Here is a 2,698-nt window from a genome sequence, read left to right on the forward strand (position 1 = left end):
ATGCATATGCATTTTATCTTGTTTACAGTCCTGGGGATTGAGTCCAGAAACTCCTGTCTCTGTATGATAGTCAGCTCCAGCTCTTATCCTTTTCATTTTGGGACAAGGTCTCATTAATTGGCCAAGTTGGCCTTGAATTCACCGTTGTAGCCTTGACAAGCTTTACATGTGATCTTCTCAAATAGCCAGTCACAGTGGTGGTGTTTGGTGGTGTTTGGTGTGTGTTGGGGGGTGTCAGACTACAGACCTGTTGGAATTTACTTAACCAATCTTATTATTGGACATTTGGGCAATTTATCTTTCAGTTTTAATAAGGCAATCAACATCTTTGTCAGAAAATCATTACACATTCCTTGGTTATGCCTTTGAATTCCTGGAAGTGGAATTACTGGTCCAAAGGGTACGTTATTGCCAATTTGTTTCCTGAGAGTGATTTTACCCACTTACACTCCCACAGGCAATTTCACAGGGCTCAAACTCCAGAGATTCTGGAGTCATTAACTGTCAAACGCCATACTAGAACTTCCCACCCGCTCCAGGCGTCCTTCTCTTTTTTTTCCCGCCCACTCCGTACACCAGCCGAGAGCCGCACGCGCTCTCTAGCCCCAGCTCTTCCCAGGCTGGCCCGCCTCTTCCTCGTTCCCAATTCTGTCCAGTCAGAAACAGGATTTTCCAGTCTCGCCGTACGATTGGTACAGGAAAGTGTCCGTCAGGTTCGGGGGCGGGTAGAGGGAGTTGACGGATGCCGCGAGCGACCAGTGCCGGGAGTAGGCTGTGCGCTGGCCTGGAAGCGCTAGACCTGTGAGGTGTGCAGGAGGCTGGTGGAGAGGCTTTGGTAGACATGGCTCCCAACGTGTTGGCTTCTGAACCGGAGTGTCCCAAGGGCATCCGAGCCGTGTTGCTGGGGCCTCCCGGGGCTGGCAAGGGGACCCAGGTGAGTGTCCATTCCGTGCCCGGCGGTGGAGCCCGCAGAGCTACAAGGTCAGGGCGGTCGGAGAGCCGGAAGCTCCTTTCCCGCCCCGGAGCAGGGTGGTGAGCCCTAGCCTGCAGGGACCCTCGCGGGGTCTCTAGTTGTGGCGCGGTGTTTAGGGGAGGGTCCCAGTCGCAGGAAGGGGGAGGCTGGGCTGGGGCTCTTGGGGGAACCCAGGAACTCAAGGTCGTATTAGGGCATCCAGGGGCTGTTATTTGAAAATCGTGAAAGGCAGGGCGATCCCCCCTGGCTGAAGCTCCAGATCGCAGGCCCGAGTGGGAGAAAGATTTGTGACCAAGTCGCCCTCGGAGTTGAGAGCGGATTGCCCTGAGGCAGGGATAACTTCCAGGCGCAAGAGGGTAAAACTTTTTATTTTTAATGATTAATGACTAGGAGTACTAAGAAGTCTCCACGTGGGACAGAGTGGGAGCTGGCGTATGCTGATCGAGGCGTTCTGCCAAGAGTGAGGCATGAGCGGCGTGAGCCACCAGTGTTGAGGGGGATGGGAGAAAACCTTTCCAGCTCACCAGAAAGCTGGAGGTGAATGTATAGATCGAGTTGATAAACCGCTGGAGTCATGGGGGTTGTGAGTGGGGCAGGGAGCGCTTATGGAGCAGCCTGAGATGGCCCTGATGGAGCGATTTAGGGCCGCTAACCTGCTGGGTCAACAGTTGGTAAGAAAACAGGCCTGTGACTTTTCAGAGTTAGTGAAATCGGTTTCACAGAGGCTTGTGCCTCCAAAGGATTGGAGTTGCCTTCTGCCCCACTGCAGAGCCTCGCTTGGCATCTGGGCCATAGATCAGGGCAGGGATTTATGCTCGCACTTAGGGTTTAGAACTCATATGGTGGATTATTGGTGTCACTTTGTTACCCAGCCTTTGTCGCCACCCACGCACCCACCCACCCACCCCTCACCCCCTATGTCCCCATCAGACTCTAGGCCTTGGGACCTTGCTGATCACTGTGCTCCAAAGAGGGAATTCTTTCAATGTTGGGTTCCCAAGCAGATGGGCACCGTCCTCCCTCTTCATAGCACTGCTGAGTTTATTGTTATGTTTTTAAAAATACCTCTCCTCTGTCTGTGACACCCATAGGGTGAGAGAGTGTGTGTGTGCAGGGATCTAGAGAAAGAGCATGCAGGGACATATGTGCCGTGGTGCATACGTGGAGGTCAGAGTGCAACTTGCTGAAAGCATTTTCTTTTTCTACCATGTGGAACCCAGGGATCCAAGTCTGACAGCAAGCCACTTTACCTATGGACCTATGTCACCATCCAAGTCTGACGGCAAGCCACTTTACCTATGGACCTATGTCACCTGTCCTGTTTGCCAAATTCTCAAAGTTTTGGCAAGCAGATCATCTCACTCATCATTGGGACTCCTGGCACTCTGTGGAGTTAGATGAGTGATTCCGACCACCGATGGGGGTGACCAGAGAAAGGGGGTTTAGAAGGCTTTAGCTCATTTCCTCTGACTTTACCTCTGCCCCTGAGCTGTAGAGGACCACTGCACCTCCTCTCTCTGTAAACGTAGGGATTCTTTTGTGAGTTTTCGCCTGTACCTTGTACTCTGTGATTTTGACATCTCTCGTACCAGTTTCTGTCACACTCAGTTACCAGGTAATCCCTAGGGTAACCGTGATTCATCTTGAATGTGGACAACTTCTACTTGGAGTTAACTTAGTCTAGGCAGGATCACCCACCGAGACACTTTTTTTTTTTTTTTTTAA

General features: G+C 51.7%; 1 protein-coding gene across 3 annotated transcripts in view; it reads left to right on the forward strand.

Moving 5' to 3' along the window:
• The first annotated feature begins 732 nt into the window (after positions 1–732).
• Positions 733–2,698, forward strand: part of Ak2 (adenylate kinase 2) — an 18,260-nt gene continuing 16,294 nt past the window's right edge. For 2 of the 3 annotated variants that reach the window (XR_004121081.1, XM_031378745.1), the window contains exon 1: positions 739–934. Coding sequence is in view for 2 of the 3 variants with exons in the window: in XM_031378745.1 (XP_031234605.1) it covers positions 842–934 (93 nt within the window). In the remaining variant the exon portion in view is untranslated. Of the gene's footprint in view, positions 935–2,698 lie in introns of all 3 variants that reach the window. The other variant, XM_031378744.1, reaches the window with a different exon arrangement.

Source organism: Mastomys coucha, unplaced genomic scaffold (assembly GCF_008632895.1).
Source record: "Mastomys coucha isolate ucsf_1 unplaced genomic scaffold, UCSF_Mcou_1 pScaffold18, whole genome shotgun sequence".
NCBI lineage: Eukaryota > Metazoa > Chordata > Mammalia > Rodentia > Muridae > Mastomys > Mastomys coucha.